General features: G+C 48.0%; 1 protein-coding gene across 2 annotated transcripts in view; it reads left to right on the top strand.

The window, feature by feature from the left end:
* Window positions 1-823: 823 nt before the first annotated feature.
* Window positions 824-15,332, top strand: part of Dnase1l3 (deoxyribonuclease 1-like 3) — a 29,574-nt gene continuing 15,065 nt past the window's right edge. Inside the window, exons 1-5 of one of the 2 annotated variants that reach the window (XM_006517921.4) lie at window positions 824-1,089; window positions 1,208-1,754; window positions 8,192-8,280; window positions 11,419-11,508; window positions 12,417-12,529. In XM_006517921.4, the coding sequence (XP_006517984.1) occupies window positions 1,599-1,754; window positions 8,192-8,280; window positions 11,419-11,508; window positions 12,417-12,529 (448 nt within the window). In that variant the 5' untranslated portion in view covers window positions 824-1,089; window positions 1,208-1,598. Of the gene's footprint in view, window positions 1,090-1,207; window positions 1,755-8,191; window positions 8,281-11,418; window positions 11,509-12,416; window positions 12,530-15,332 lie in introns of those variants that run through there. The other variant, NM_007870.3, reaches the window with a different exon arrangement.

Here is a 15,332-nt window from a genome sequence, read left to right as displayed (position 1 = left end):
TGGTTCTCTTCAGTGCAAGTACAGCCTGCGTATACTCTGTCCTGTGGGGCTGAAACTGAGAGCCTGTTTCATCAGCTGGTACAAAGGGGTCCACAAGAATACAGCTCCCACTGTGAGAGAATAGGGACTAAGAGAACCAGATATGAATGATGGTGGCCTAGAAGCATAAATTTAGGCTTCCCAGATACTGAGTTTCTACACGATAACATCTTGGGGTTCTGTTTGCTTGTTTATGCGTATGGGTGTTTTGTCTGCATGGGTGTCTGGCACCCTGTGCATGCCTGGTGTCTGTGGAGGCCAGAAGAGGACCCCTTGAACTAGAGTTCCAGACCATGATGAATGGCCATGTGGGTGCTGGGAGTTGAATTGGCACCCTCTGAAAGATCATTCGGTGCTCTTAAGCTCTGAGCCATCTCTACAGCCCCTAGTTTCAGGATGTTTTTATAGGAACAAAACAAAAGAAAACATTGGTGGGAATACCAGGTAGGTGGCTTCAACAAAGCAGAAAAACCCATGTTATTGGCCTTAGTTGCCACCTGATGACATTCTTGGATTCCTGGTTAGAGGGAGCTAGGGCTCTGCCCATGTATTCCAACAGGGGTTTACCTGACTGTCACAGGATGTGAGGTCAAGCACAGGTGTTGGCAATGGGTGGCCTTTAAAGGGCGCTGAAGATGGCTGCAGGAGAATTTGAGTTTTCAGTCAGAGCGGTGGTATTAGCCAATCAGCTTTGTAGGATCTGGAACGTGGGTGCGGCTCCACCACCCCATCCCTGGTGCTTTGGTTTACACACATGAGTTTTGCTAGAATTACACAACGTTAGCTTGTGCTTCTCACCGCAAGCCTGAAGCTGCTGATGAGATGTGATGACACAGTAGTGTGTGCATGTCGCAGGATTGCTGTCTGGCTGCTCACACATTGCTTCGCACAGCTGCGTCAGACACTGGAAACACCTGTTTGGGTCACACGACCCAGCCCTGCCCACCCTGGGACTTTCCTGCTGGCTCTTTATCTCTGCTGCCTCTGAGGGCCTCAGCCTGTGACGCTTCTGCTCCTGGGATCTCCACCTCACCTTCCTCAGATGCCAAGGTATCCTTGCTTCACTGAATTCAAACTAAACCTGACCTTATGCACCCACGGGGACTGCTAAGGAGACACTGCATAGATGTGTCCAGTGGTGACTGTTCACCAGGTCTTTGTCCCCCAGCAGGTGGCTCCACCAGTCCAGTTCCTTCTGTGTGAACATTGCCAAGCTCATCAACTCTCAGGGAGAGGCCCATGGCTACCACAGGAGACATGCCTAGAGATCAGAGCTAACCCCACCCCACCCCTGCCCACTGAGATTATGAGTGGCTTTTAAGGAGGCTGGTTTGTAAATGCAGCATGACGTTTTCCTCATGAGGACAAGAAAACCAGAGGCCTCTCTAATGGCTAACCCATTACCTTCATTTCCTTGGGGATTGAAACGCGTGATGGTGAGTTCCTCAGAGAAGTGAAAGTGACCTAGAGGGATCCAGTAATTCCTGTTATCAGCCTGCTTTATAAGTCAGTGAGCCAGGCACTGTCTTCATCCAGCCTGAAGTCCCAGGAGTGCAAAGATGTCCCTGCACCCAGCTTCCCCACGCCTGGCCTCCCTGCTGCTCTTCATCCTTGCCCTCCATGACACCCTGGCCCTAAGGCTCTGCTCCTTCAATGTGAGGTCCTTTGGAGCGAGCAAGAAGGAAAACCATGAAGCCATGGATATCATTGTGAAGGTGAGTCATGTTCCTGTCCTGGACACCACTCGCACCTTCTCCCAGCTGTGGACTCCAGGGGTCTGAAGTTGCCCTGGAGGTGAGGGGGAGGTAAGGACAGGCTTAGAAGGTGGCTAATGATGATGGTCACTCCATTACCATCATCACTCAGCTCTGGGTATTCTCTGTTCCATCTTCAGACTGGGTGGATCTGTGCTTCCCTCGGGGGTGTTGCAAGTTTGCTTGAGCAGGTAAATGTGATGCTCTTGCCAGAGTCTGGCTGGCAGTCAGTTCCAGGTACCGGCTGCTGTTCTGACGGTTTTAATTGAACATACTGAATGTCTGTGTCAGTCACTGTAAATACATAGTCTCATTTGTCAACTTTTCAAGCAAGGGCTGTTGAAGAGAATGAACTCAGAAGGGCTATGAGGTGCTGGGGAGCTCCAGGGGCTGGTGGTGAGGGAGCTGGGGCAGCCCTGCCTGCCTCCTCTTCATAATCTTGGTGAAGCAGGGGAGCCCCCTCCTGGCGCTCTCTCCCTCCCTCCTCCCCTCCCTCCTGCGTTCTCTCTCTTTCTCCCTTCTTCATTCTTCCCTTGCTGTCTCTCTCCTTTCATCCTTTAATCCCTTCATCCCTCTCCCCCATTGATTCCCCAACTCTCAGTTCTGCTCTGTCTCCCTTTACGAATATTTCTGTCCTTGGGCAATATGACCTGTCTGGGAAAGCTGCTTATAGTTTTCTGGAGCCAACTGACTCTCTGTCCCATGGGTTTTGATCCTGGGACTCTGTGGGGTGGCTAGTACTTAAAAACAAACAAAACAGAGTGGGATTGGGGTTTGCTTCCTTTGGTAGGATGCTTGCTTTTTATGAAGTCCAGAGTTCTATCCTCAGCCCTGCACAAACCAGGCATGGCGTCCAACACCTGCAATCTCAGTACTGGGGAGGTACAGGTAAGAGGGTCCAAAGTTCAAGGTCATTGTTGGCTGTAGAGTAGATTAAAGGTCAGCCTGGTCTACACAAGACCCTATCTTAGCACAACATGACACACACACCACCACCACCACCTCTACCAGTAACAGCAGCAGCACCAAAGGTCCCAGTGTGTGGTGAAAGTGCCAGCAGCCCTGGGTTCAGACCCCATCTCTCAGCTGAGGGAGCTCAAGGTCCCCGCTCTTCCTGATACTTCACGTAAAGTGGGTGTGGCCGGTAGTGCTAGTCGGTGAAGCCCACCTGAGGCAAGCTGAGCCCAGCGGAGGACACTGCTGTGCTACTGTCCGGCAGAAGACCTGCTGGGCTCCTGCCAAGATAGTCCTGGGCCCCAGGTGACAATGCCCTTTAGGTGACAGCTAAGCACCTCTGGATGTGTTTTTAGCAGGGCAGCTGTGCTAAGCCAGTGGGAACTTTGACACCACAGCTTAATGGAGAAATCTAACACGCAAGGAAACTATTTCCCAGCATCTTCACACGTGGCCCAGGGACCACGTGCCTATCTACATTCCTGACTTATTCAACCCTGAAAGTTTTGCTACACTCTTGGGGGCTGTGTTCTGTTCTCGGGTGGTTCTGGTTCTCCACACAGCTTCTTCCCAGAGCTGAGTGAGTCCCACGAGGTCTGCTTAAAGCTTTTGCCAAAACTTCATCCTATCCTCACAAAGCCAATCTCCCCAAACTCTCAGAGCCGTCTAACAGAACAGTGGCAGTTGACTCCAAACACCTGGTGCTCAATCAGGATCCTTAGTGCTTGTGAGGATCAAGGAGAAAGACACATTTGCCGCCCAGAGAATGCAAGCAACGTTCTTTGTAGCAGAGCATTCAGGTTAGTGGTGTAAGTGTGCCATGAGAAGGGCGTTGTGTGACGCTACAAGTTAGGGTTTAGGCAGGGCAGTGGTGGCACACGCCTTCACTTCCAGCCTCCCCAAACTTGGAAGGCAGAGGCAGGTAGATTTCTGTAAGTTCAGGTCAGTCTGGTCTACAGAGCAAGTTCCACAACAGCCAGGGCTATGTAGAGCCTGTCTTGAATAAAAAAACAAAAACAAAAACCAAAAAAACCCTCCCCTGAAAACAATCCAAAACAAAACAAAAAGTAAAAACAGAAGTAAAACAAGAAGTGAGAGTTAGAAGAATATTATCAGTATTTCTTATGAAGCCTATGCTGGTCAAACTCTCTATGTAACCAAAGGTGACCGGAACTTCTGATCCTCCTGGCTTTACCTCCTGAGAGCTGCGATTAAAGGCATGTGCTATCACCTGGTTTATGTTGGAGACTGGTGTGCAGCAGGCAAGAATTCTACCAACTGAGCTGAGTCCCATCTGCTCTGTAGTCCTCTGCACATAGCCCTCTGTACAGCTGCTTCCTCTATGGTTCAGTGAGCATTGGTGACCTGAACAGCAAGAGAATGTGAGTAGTGGGGGTCTAAACTTCAGATCCCCTTTCTGGCCACCACACTCAAAAGCCAAGGAGATCAGCATGCCAGAGGCCAGGACCCTCTCTTGAATGACTGACTCACCAGCATAGAGTAAGTGTAAGCCATGGGCTCAGGTTCCCTTCCCAAGAGCACAGTCAGATTTCCTGTTGACGTCCTGTTGCTTGCTTACCAAGCATTTCTGAACCCTGCATCTCCAGCTGATACTGGTTTCTGGCTTCCTTGCTTTATCTCTGGGAAGTTTTCCTCAGACAAGAATCTGCAAGATCCTGTTGTCCGAATTCTTAAAAGAGCATGGTCCCAGGAAAAAGCCATGTTTCCGGGTCCTACTACTCGGGAAAAGACACCCAGGCAGCCCTTTCAGAACCAAGCTCTGGACCCTTTAAGATTTGGCCAATGCCAAATTCCTGCCTTCACAGAAGGTTACCACAACCTGGAAGGCAGTTATGCCAACTACTCTGCTGCCAAAACCTCTAAGGGCAAGAGTTTGTGGAGGACTTGCATGGCTAGTATGGATGGAATCCAGATAAGGGTGTCATGTATGCACCGAGGGAGGCGGAGGGGACAGTCTGGAGAGGTCTAGAGAGGTCTTGGGTGAAGAGAAGCTCTATCTGATATCTTTAAGCAGGGACCAGCATAACATCAGGGGGAAGAAGCAGAATTCAATCCACCTCCCTACCACTTACGAGCTTCACTGCATTGGGTGGCTTATTCCTTGAGCTCCAGCTATCCCATCTGTAGAATGGGCTTAAAAACAGGATGATTGCAAGGCTGAGGATTATTGCAGGCTTCTACCTGTTAAGAACTCAGTATATAGCCCTTCAGAAAACCATCATTATCACGTACCATAAGGCTTGGGAAGGGTGACAAACCTCCCCCACGCAAGCCCAGTGCCTTGGCACAGGCTCTCCCTTCGGAGATGACGTGACTGATGCAGACTGAAGAGCACAGGACACTCACTAAGCTGGGCTCAGAATCCATTCAACTACAGATGGTTAGATAGGGCAAAAACAAGATGAGGAAGGCAACCTTCCTCACGCTCTAACCATGCCAGCAAAGAGCACAGTCATGACCAAATATGGACAACTTTGCCCCCATGTGGTCTGTCTAGTGTAGAAGAGCAGGAGGGACGTCCTAGCTTGTGTAGTCAGCATTGTGCCTGGCTCTTCCCAACTAGTTATGAAAACCTGCGAAGTTCCTTTACCACTCAACACATTGGCTTCCTCGGTGATAAAGAAAGATAAGGCCAGGCAGATGTTTAGTCAGTAAGGTGTTTGCTGACCCAGCACAGGAAGCTGACCTTGGTTCCCCAGGGCCCAAGTGAGCAGGCCAGGTGTGATGGTGCATGCTCCCAACCCCAGTGCTGAGGAGGCAGAGACCACAGGATTGCTGGAGCTCATTGTGTGTTCACCTGGCCTAATGGTCTAAGGAGAGACCTTGTCTCAGAAAACATGATGGAAGGCTCCTGAGGTTGACCTCTGGTCCCCACACGTCCTCACATATATAGGTATATGGAGAGCCACAAGCACAGATACTCAACCCCCCCCCCCCCACACACACACACACGCACACACACACACACACACACGTCTATGTGGTAATATTAAGCAAGAAGTTGAGAGTTCTGGTACTCAGCCACTGGGCCTTAGAAACAATAATCTACCTCTGGCCACCTGCATGCCTGGTGCTTCCCCAAACTCTCACACCATCTATTGTATCATTGTGAAGAATCAGAGTGGAAAAACTGAATCAGAGTGTGTACACTTGTTTGTCTCTGTGTGTTGAGGCAGGGCCTCACTAGGTAGCCCTGGGCTCAGACTATGCCACTATGAGGCTGGCCTCAGATTCACACAGATCTGCTTGCCTCTGTCTCAGTGCTGGGATTACAGGTGTGTGCCATTACACACACTGAAAGTGTACATTTTACAGTCATTTCTAGAAAGGTGTGGTAGTTTCCAATGACTAACCAGCAGGCTAGCTTGAGCACAAGGCTGCTAGTGAGTCCTGGGTGGCCAATGCTGTGGGTTTAAACTAGAATCCCAGCTTCCCCGAGCAGCCAGTTGTCAGTCTTCAGTTCTCTAAAGGCTGCATCCCTGGTCTCTGGGAACCTGGAATTCCACCCTGCTGCAGTTGTGACGAGATGCTCGGGAATCCTGGCTCTCCCAGTTGTACTGGCTGTTTGACTTCAGGAAAATTGTGTAACTACTCCGAGTTTAGTTACTATTGTGTTTATTAAAAGATAAAGAGAGGGGGGATATGTTCTATGGAGGTGTAGTTAGGTATGGGGGGAAGGGAGTGCCTTGGCGGGCCCATACCAAAGCATCCCTCCCCACTGAGGGACCAGCCACAGGACAGTATAGCATAGAATAGAGTTTATTCAGGGCATGGGGAGAGGAGTTAAGATGTTAATAGAGGCAGAGAAAGGCAGAGAGAGAGGGGGGGGAGAGAGAGAGAGAGAGAGAGAGAGAGAGAGAGAGAGGAAGAAGGAGGAGGAGGAGGAGGAGAAGAAGAAGAGGAGGAGGAGGAGGAGGAGGAGGAGGAGGAGGAGCCACCAGTCATGGTCATGAACATGTGGAGAGAGATAGAAGGGAATGGGGAGGTGGAAAAGGGAAAAACAAGAGAAAGAGAGAGCAAGAGAGAAAGAGAGCAAGAGAGCGAGGAGGGGGCAAGCAGTCCCTTTTATAGTGTGTCAGGCCTACCTGGCTGTTGCCAGGTAACTGTGGGGTGGAGCTTAGACAAAATGCTAAGTTACCATCCAGATTTAATGGGCTAACATCATAACCCTCTCTTAGTGTTCTTGTGAAGTAGGTTCACAATAAATGTTAGCTTTTAGATTTGTTATCATTGTAATTAGGCCTTCTGATGTCTGCAAAAGCCAGCCCAGAGCCTTTCCTCATTAAAGACACAGCAGGTACTTACTGCTATCGCCACTGCTATAACCACAGAAGCTGACCCAAACTTAGATGTGGCAGAGGGTCATGGCTACGGCTCTGGACTCCGTTCCTTAGATTCAGATGCTGCTGTGGATATGCTCTGGCTGCAGGACTGGATAATGTACTTAGCCTTGTTCGATCTTCAGTCTCCTCATCTTTAAAATAGAAATACCAGCCTGGTTTGGTGGTGCACACCCTTAACCTCAGCACTCTGGAGGAAGAGGCAGACAGATCTTTAAGTTTTAGGCCAGCCTGAGACTGTCTCAAATAAACAAACTAATTTAAGAAAAACTAAAAATGGACAAAAAAAAAATCAAAGGAGAGCAACAACCAAACCACTGGGCACACAATGTGCCCTGCAATCCTAGCTACTCAGGTGTGAGGCAGGAGGTGTGAGCCCCTAGAGTTTGGGACTAAATAACAGCCTAAATAACAAGACAGCATCTCAAAACAATAGCAAACATCAATAAAACTCGACGGGATATAACCACACTGAAGGCACTGCTCTCGGGAAGCCCTTTTAGTTCGGGAAGAGATTAAGCCATGTTAGCAATCTCCTGACTATGGCGCTTGGAGCCCAAACGATACCTAAACTCAAATAGTATGCAATAGCAAAGAGCGTTTATTCCAATGAATTTCCTGCATGCAGGGTTCTCCCCATTTGGGAATGGGGACACTTAGTGGGCTCGCAGACGCAGCTTTTTATGGTCAGTTATGGGAATTCCAGGGAGGTGCGTGTGCCCTTTTACCTAGATTGGTTAGCTCTAGCTCTAGGAGTCTGACTCATTCTATAATTGGTCAGGCTCTGGAGACCTCCCTGAGGGCTTCCTTATTCATTCTAGATATCTATCCTTACTTCAGGCCAGAAGACATGGTGTCCTTGGATTGGTCGCTTACGGCTGTGGTTGGCTGATCCCTGGTTCCTGGATCCAGGTTCTCTTTCTGGGAAACAGAAACTCAGGCCTAGTCTCCCTAACTGTCGGTTTGCAGCCTGTCATGGAGTCAGCCTGGCTCTGAGCTTAGCCCTCTCACAGCAAGTGTCTGGTGAAAGGTTTGGTTATTTACAGTAAACAGCCTCAAACTCTGAGAATTCTCTCTCTGCAGATCATCAAACGCTGTGACCTTATACTGTTGATGGAAATCAAGGACAGCAGCAACAACATCTGTCCCATGCTGATGGAGAAGCTGAATGGGTAAAGGGGAGAGGGATGGGCCTCCAGACATTGTAAAGTGCAAGAGTGCCTGTGGTAGGGGAACAGGAACCAGTGTCATGGCTGGCATTTACTCTAACCATCGGGCAGCGTGACCAGGGCTGAGTAGGCTCCCACGGTGAGCTTTCGCCTGGCTGGCTTTAATATGACAGAGTAAAAACTGGAGGAAAAAAGGGAAGAAATGGGACAGAAAGTGAAAGGAGTAGGTAAGAAACTGAGCTAAGAAATCTTGCTGCAAAGTGAAACCAGAAGGTAGAGGAAATGGTTAGCATGGGAAAATGGCTACAATGTATCAGAAACAGTGAGTTCAGGTCACCGTGTTACTTTCACATGAATACTGCGGGGAGGGGTATGTTTGGATGATCATGGAAGAAAGCCTTGGAAGGATGAGTTAACAACTATTAATGTTTACATCTGGGGTTATAAGACTGAGACCAGGTGGGTGTGGTGGCGCATGCCTTTAACCCCAGCACTCGGGAGGCAGAGGCAGGCGAATTTCTGAGTTTGATGCCAGCCTGGTCTACAAAGTGAGTTCCAGGACAGCCAGGGCTATACAGAGAAACCCTGTGGGGGAGGGGGGAGACTGAAACTCCACCATGGAGCTAGGTCAGTGAAGGAATAGGAGACTTTTTGTTGTTTCAATACTTCTGTATGATTTGAGTGTTTTACCCTCAGTAAAGCTGGTTGTGGTAGTATACATCAGTAGGATTTACTGAAGGAGGCAGTGGCAGAAGGATCACAAATTTGAAGTCAGCCTGAGCTACACATTTTTTTAAAAAAAAATCATCGTGATGGTGGTGGTGGCTCACATCTTTAATCCCGGCATTCAGGAGGCAGAGGCAGGCAGATCTCTGAATTTGAAGGTCAGCCTGGTCAACAGAGCAAGTTCTAGGACAGCCAGGGCTACACAAAAATACCCTGTTTTAAGGGAGAGGGTGGGAGGGGAGGGAACAAGCAATGGAAATAAAAGGCAGTCTCTTCCAATAGTTTTAAATGACACCAGTTAATGTTGATGATTTATATTCCTTCTGAATGATCCACAAACTACCATGTTCATTAGCTTTTCATTACTGTGATAAAATACCTGAGAAAGACATCTTAAAAAAAAAAAAAAGAGGAAAGCTTTTACTCACTGTTTTGGAGGCTTCGCGTAGTCAGTTGGCCTGTTGCTTTAGGGTCTGTGCTGAGGCAGCATGCCATGGAAGAGGTCTGCTCATCTCATCTACATTTAGACCTGGATCCTGGCTTAGCCACTTCAGCCTTCAGGGAAGTTTTTAGGAGTGTAGGGGCCAAGAGGAGCAGTAGAATCCAGATTTCTCCCCATAGTCAGCCTGGAGCCAGTCTGGAAGTGAGAGGTTTCAACACCCTCATACCCAACCTGCCTAGACTAGGATGAGCACTCTAAGCAGAAAAAAACCCCACCCCACTGGTCTCCCAGTTAGATGAATGGATGCTAAGACATGTTGTACATGTACATGTTGTACAACTCTGCAGCTGCCAGCACATCTCTTTGTCCTCTGTAAATCGGGAAAGGGTCCAAGCCACCTCACAGTACAGTTCTAAAGCAATATGCTGCCTTAAAACCTAGCAGGCTAGAGCTAGTGGAGGGCCAGCCTTCCAAACTGAATGCCTAGCGAGGTCTGCCATCCTCACTCCTGGCCTCCCATGGTTGGGTCTGGTTTAGAGCACACATTTGAAACCCAAGAATTTCTGTAAAATTTAAGTTGGTTCCTGAATTAGTCCCTCTGTCTTTTCCAACTGACCACAAGACAGCCAGATAGCAATCAGGCCCCAGATCCTTTTGGGGGTCGATGGAGGGAAACAGTGTAAGGCTGTCTGGACTAGGTTGTCAGCAGATTAGATATATTCACAGAGGGTCAGGTTATCTGCAGATTAGATACATTCACAGGGGGCCAGGTTTCCTGTCCAGGGCAAAGATAGTCTGCTGCCGCCTCCCTCCCTGCGTGGTGGAGCTCTGGACCCCAGGAATAAATAGTTGATTGTTGGAAATCAGTACCAGAAGTTTTGAGCAGGTCCCGGGCTTCAGAAGAGGAGGCATCTGGTAGACCTCAGAAGTGGTATGTGGACAGGTGACATGAGAGACTTGACCTCACCAAGAAACAGGAGTTATAGTAATGGTGGTGCGCATGTGTGTGTGTGTCCCATGATACACATCTAGAGGTCAAAGAACAATTTTCAGGGGTCAGTCCTTTCCTTCCACCCTTTGGGTGCTGGAGACTAAACTCAAACTGTTAGGCTTTGCAGAAAGCATCTTTACCTGCTAAGCCATCTTAAGAATCCAAATCAGGAGTTTCTGATTCTGCCTGGACCATCTCTGGCTCCTGTGATTCCTACAGAAGCAGGCCAAAGCTTATGGAGTTTGAAATGAAAAGGTCTAGCCTCAAGACCTAAGCCCCCTGCACATATGAGCAGCTTGGTCTTCATGCAGTTCCCCCAACAACTGGAGCAGGGGCTGTCCCTGAGTCTGTTGCCTGCCTGCCTATGGATCCCGTTCCCCAAAATGGTCAGCCTTGTCTGCCCTCAGTGGGAGAGGATGCACCTAGTCCTGTAGCAACTTGATGTGAAAGGTGGTAGTGATGTGGGGGAAAGCTAACACCCAGAAGAGGGATCCCCCTTCACAAATGAAAAGGGGAGGTGGAAAGGGTGTGGTGATCTACCTGAGAGGGTACTGGGAGGAGAGGGGGCTAATACTTGACTGTAAAGTGAATAAACAAATACAATTTTAAAAAATTAAGAAAATGTCTACCCTCAAATTCTAGCCTTGTGTTGTTAAATCATACAGTGGGACCCAGGCAATAGTGGCACACACCTTTAATATTAGTACTCAAGAGGAAGAGGCAGGTGGATCTCTGAGTTCGAGACCAGCCTAGTCTACAAAGTGAGTTCCAGGACAGCCAGGACTACACAGAGAAACCTTGTCAACAACAACAACAAATAATAATAATAATAATGGAGTGGGAGGTAAAAATAGTAGCCATCTTTTTAGGACAAGAAATAAGAGTAAGCCATGATGCTCTATGCCAGCCCTGGGAATGCGGAGGCAGATGCCACAGGCATGTCTTTTGTGTTTACAACATGCTGTAATATTTTGTTTTCTAGAAATTCACGAAGAAGCACAACATACAACTATGTGATTAGTTCTCGACTTGGAAGAAACACGTACAAAGAGCAGTATGCCTTCGTCTACAAGTGAGTGTGAGCTGACCCTTGACCTGACTGAATCGAATCCAAATGTGTATCTTCAAAAATCTTTAAAAATAGATTCTAGGCAAGGCATGGTAGCACATACCTTGAATCCCAGGGCTTGGGAGACAGAGGCAGGGAGAGTTTATGAGTTTGAGGCTAGCTTGGTCTACATGGTGTTAGGCTAGTGAGAGTTGCATACCGAGACCCTGCTCAAATAAAACAAAACCATTTGATTCTGGCCTGTAGGCACTTATCATTATCAATCAGAATTTTTGCTGTCACACTGATGACATGTGTGTTGGGGCTGTACACACTGATGTCACACTATGTGTTGGGGCTGTAGCTCAGCTGATGGAGGGTTTGCCTAGCATATGCAAACCTGGGTCAATCCCTACCTAACACTGTGGTGCCACGGGCCTTAAGTCCCAGCACTCTACTCCAGTGGTGGAGGCAGGAGGCTCTTCAAGCAACACAGCAAGTTCAAGGTCAGTCTGAGCTATATGAGGCAAGACCCTGTCTCAAAGCAAATCACCTAAAACCCTTAATAAGAAAACGACTCAGTCACTAACTAGAAGACACCACAGCACTGTGACAACTAATGACCTGCTGGGGAAGGAGTTCTTTGTCCTTTATGGGGAAGGCCTGTCCCAGCACATGAGTGTAGCACAGAGGACTCTCACTGGCTTCCTACTGCCAATCTATTTAAAGAACATTCCCTTGATGTGCCCCAGATAGCAGGTATAACACAGACCCTCAACTCTGTGGAGAAGAGCTGACTGCCTGTTCTTAGAGAAAAGAGCCTCCACACCCACCACCACCACTTGAGCCTGCTCTGGAAGCTACTGAAGTCAAAAGAAACCATGTTCGCAACCAAAAGACTCAGTGAGAAGGAATTTTTTTTTCTCTTCTAGGGAGAAGCTGGTGTCTGTGAAGACAAAATACCACTACCATGACTATCAGGATGGAGACACAGACGTGTTTTCCAGGGAGCCCTTTGTGGTTTGGTTCCATTCCCCCTTTACTGGTGAGACCATGACCCTATTCTTACTCTTGAGGTTGCCATGACCAAATACCTGACACAAATACCTTGGAGGAAGGGAGATTTATTTATGTTCCAGAGAGTTCAGGTCATGTTCTGTGCTTCATGGATTCTGGGGCTGTGGTGGGGCAGAACATTATGGCAATGAGAACATAGGCCACAGGGCTTCTTCACCTCATGGTAGAGAGGTGGGAGAAAGGCACCAGGTTCCAAAGTCACTTCCCAGTGACCCAGTTCTTCCAGCAATGCCCACATACATGTCTTAAAGTTTTCACAACCTCCTCAAATGTTGCTGCCAGCTGGGGACCAGGCATTCAACACGTGAAACTATGTGAGACATTTTATATTTAAACCATAACAGTCCTTCTCCTGGTTACCTCCCCGGCAGCCCATGGAGAGGCAGAGCCCTGAGCTTGTGTGAGCCATGCTCTCAGACTCATGCATTGTCTTATGGGATGCCTGAGCTGAGAGTTAATACTTGAGAAAAGAAGCTGGTTTGGTAGGACCAGGCTTACTTTTCCGAATGCTGAGATGCAGGACCTCCTAGCCTGAGTACTACTCTCTGGGATCGTTGATAGCTCTTGAGTATTTAGGGTCATGGAAATGGTTTATCACAGTTCTTGATCCCTGTCACGTACAACTACTCCTTCATTTTCAAAAGACATAAGTAGGGGTCACCAAAGGAAAACCCTGAGTCTCACTCTTCCTACAGTGTAGCAGCTCACTCCATAGTGTAACAGCCTTCTCCACAGATTGTCAGGAGGGAGAAAAGCCATATCAGGTACACTCTGATCCCCAACAACTTGGCTATGGGTCCAGAATTAATGGCCAGTTTCCTGAGGATTGTCCCTAACTAGGATTGGAAGAAACTGAGGTTTTAAAGGCATTATCTTTAAACTTGCTCAGAATCCAGATACTAAAGTAGGCAGGCAAGCTGTTAAAGACTGAAAACTAAGCTGGGTGTGGTGGCGCACGCCTTTAATCCCAGCACTCGGGAGGCAGAGGCAGGTGGATTTCTGAGTTCGAGGCCAGCCTGGTCTACAAAGTGAGCTCCAGGACAGCCAGGGCTATACAGAGAAACCCTGTCTCGAAAAACAAAAACAAAAACAAAAAAAGACTGAAAGCCACTAAAGATGAGCCAGGGTTGTAAGTCAAGCCACCAACCCAAAAGCCCATATTCTCAATTACCACTGTACTCAATATAAGGTGGAGATTTCACCAGACATGGTGGCATGTACTTGAAATCTTAGCACCCAGGATAGCAGAGATAGAAGGATTGGCCAGCTTTAAGTCAGCTTAAGCTATATTGTGAGTCTCTGTCTCAAAATGCCAAGAGCCACCAGTATAAATCAATGAGAGGACACGTGGCTAGCATGCACAAGGTCCTGGATCCACTCTTCTGCACTGAAAGAAAATAGATAAAAAGAATCAAGCATTAAAATGTAAGTTGCAGCATGCACCACCAAATGCTTTTCACTACTTACTATGTGTCAGAGCATAAGATTGACAGAGTCCCTGCCAGGATGACATCAGACTGTAGCAGGGAGACAGATGTGGGCACATGGATATATGCAGAATTAAAGGAAGTATGCCTATACCCATCCCACACTGTTGCAACATCCTGAACTACATCATTAACTATTGCTGCCCAGGGTTAATTAACTTAGAGGAGGTCCTCTGGGAAAATGATTATGAAAGAGGTGTGGGAATTCTTAGTAGAAAAATAAGAGAGGCTACTGAGGACAGTGAGTGCAGCAATCCTCTTGTACATTATCCAGTTTGCTTATGCCAGGCAGGGCAGGGAGAGCCTCCGCCTGTAAGCGCCATTTCTTCTCAAAGGGAGGCAAGGCTCTGCATTGCTAAACAAATCTGTTTTTACTGAGCCTCCACCTTCTAGCTTTTCTTACCCTTCCTCTCCTGGGACAAATGGCTTAACAGTCTCATTCATTTACCTAATCATTTTTAAAAAGATTTATTTATTTATTTTATGTATGTGGGTACACTGCCACAGTCTTCAGACACACCAGAAAAGGGCATCGTATCCCATTACAGATGGTTGTGAGCCACCATGTAGTTTCTGGGAATTGAACTCGGGACCTCTGGAAGAGCAGTCAATGCTCTTAACTGCTGAGCCATTTCTCCAGCCCCACCTAATCATTTTTTTAAAAAAATTATTTACTTATTTTTATATTTACTTATATATGTGAGTACACTGTAGCTGTCTTTGGACACACCAGAAGAGGGCATCAGATCTCATTACAGATGGTTGTGAGCCACCACGTGGTTACTGGGAATTGAACTCAGGATCTCTGGAAGGGCAACCAGTACCCTTAACCACTGAGCCATCATTTCTCCAGCCTCCTAATCATTCACTTATGTATTCAATCAAAAAATGGTTTTGGGCACCTCCAGTGTACCAGGAGTTGTGCTAGGTAGAGCAGCCTAGAAGGTGGATTGAAAGGAGAAGCCTGGCATCGTGGAGGGGGCTCCTGTGTGCCAGGCACGGAAGAGAGGAGAATGATTACCGAGGATGAAGGAACGGGCGGCACACATCAAATAGTGAGGAGGGACCACCTTAGAGGGACCATCAGCCATAGCTGTTGGTGGCAGGCATGGTCTGTGCCCATGCAGATGGCCAGAGAAAGGGAGACACAGAGAACACAAGATCTCAGAGTTGGGGTTCAGGGTCGAGGTGAGGGGGGAGCGGTGATGTGCGTGCGTAGGGAGATCAGAGAGGCAGAGACACAGGAGCTGGGAAATGGAGGTGTAGCAAGGAGTAAGTCGTCAG

This window comes from Mus musculus, chromosome 14, assembly GCF_000001635.26.
Source record: "Mus musculus strain C57BL/6J chromosome 14, GRCm38.p6 C57BL/6J".
Taxonomy (NCBI): Eukaryota; Metazoa; Chordata; class Mammalia; order Rodentia; family Muridae; genus Mus; species Mus musculus.
This window is presented reverse-complemented; position numbering and strand designations above follow the sequence as displayed.